Source organism: Morone saxatilis, unplaced genomic scaffold (assembly GCF_004916995.1).
Source record: "Morone saxatilis isolate NCDOM2014 unplaced genomic scaffold, NCSU_SB_2.0 Contig23, whole genome shotgun sequence".
Lineage (NCBI taxonomy): Eukaryota > Metazoa > Chordata > Actinopteri > Moronidae > Morone > Morone saxatilis.
In genome coordinates, this window is record NW_023339796.1 from 13,033,288 (window position 1) to 13,034,549 (window position 1,262).

General features: G+C 42.0%; 1 protein-coding gene across 1 annotated transcript in view; it reads right to left on the reverse strand.

Moving 5' to 3' along the window:
* The window catches only part of parla (presenilin associated, rhomboid-like a), a 4,831-nt gene extending 3,569 nt beyond the window's left edge, over window positions 1–1,262 (reverse strand). Inside the window, exons 1-2 of the mRNA XM_035670762.1 lie at window positions 1,133–1,262; window positions 1–177 (exon numbers count right to left, since the gene is read on the reverse strand). The exon at window positions 1–177 is cut by the window's left edge and continues 5 nt beyond it. Of these exons, the coding sequence (XP_035526655.1) occupies window positions 1–177; window positions 1,133–1,212 (257 nt within the window). The 5' untranslated portion in view covers window positions 1,213–1,262. The remainder of the gene's footprint in view (window positions 178–1,132) is intronic.

Consider the following 1,262-nt stretch of genomic DNA (forward strand, 5'->3'; position numbering starts at 1 on the left):
GTGAACATCAGCGGTTTGAAAAGTGTCGGCCTGGGCACTCTGGGAGGAGGCGGGGGACCTGGTGCACCAGCTTCAGAGGGTGAAACGTTTGTTTCTTGGGTGACATTTCCTTTCTTTGAATCCGTCCTTTTGGCTTCCCGACGGAAACCGCACCTCTGTTGGTTGCAGGGGTTCGGCCTGGCGAAACAATTCAAGTTCAGTCAAAAAAAGACACTTTGGTAAATACAGAATAACATGAACACCTATATGATATAAAGCAGGATACCAGCACTGCAGGGAAAACTGTGAAGCTTATAATGCCCCTTTTCTCTTGAGGTGTTAATTAAACTCTATGGTAATATGTTTGTTGTTCAGTAACATTGTTTGTAGTGCTGCAACTAATGACACCAATTAACTGTTTAGTTTAAATGTCAAAATTATTGAAAAGGTAGAGTCATAATTGCCTAAAGCCTACGGTATTGTCTTCAAACTGCTCATTTTCTCTGACTTACACTCTAAAACCCAAATAAGTTTAGCTTACTATAGCATGAGACAAAAAAACCATCAAACTCTCACACCTGTGAAGCTGGAACCAATCAGTATTTGATGTTTGCAAGAAAAAGTGACTTACACGGTTAATCGATCAATTATCAAAATAGTTTCCAATTCATTTTCTGTCAATTGATTCACTGTTTCAGTATGTAATTGTTATATTGTGCTATATTGTACAGTGTCCAATGACCAACACACTTGTTTTTCCTGAGCATGTAAAATGTATAATTATAGCTATTCCAGGTGAGTATACAAGCTCAGGAAATGAGGTTTCATGACCCAGCTTCACATTGACTTCACCTCTTGGTTGAACTCTAAACTACAGATTTAATAGGGTAAACAACAGGCAGCATTCAAAATGGGGGACATTAATGATGCTGCTCGAACAGCTCCGTTCTTAAAACCATACAAACAGGAACGGTGCCTTTCTACTGTAAACTTAATGAAACACCGTGGTCTTCAGCCCTGTGGATCTCTTTACGATGACAGTTAGGTAACCACGCACTAACGGTCGGGAGGCAAACACACGCGCGCGTCCTGTCACTGTTATTGTTGTTGTTTACACGGACCCTGCAACGTCAACAGCTTCCTATTTGCTCACCTGGGGCTTCGTGAAGTTGTGTTAGTGGATCTGATGAACTGTGTTTGGGCCCATTTCATTACACATCCTCTCCACGCCATGTTTGTGATGACCTCCTGCCTGAAGCCCCTCCCACTGCCAGAATGCTGCA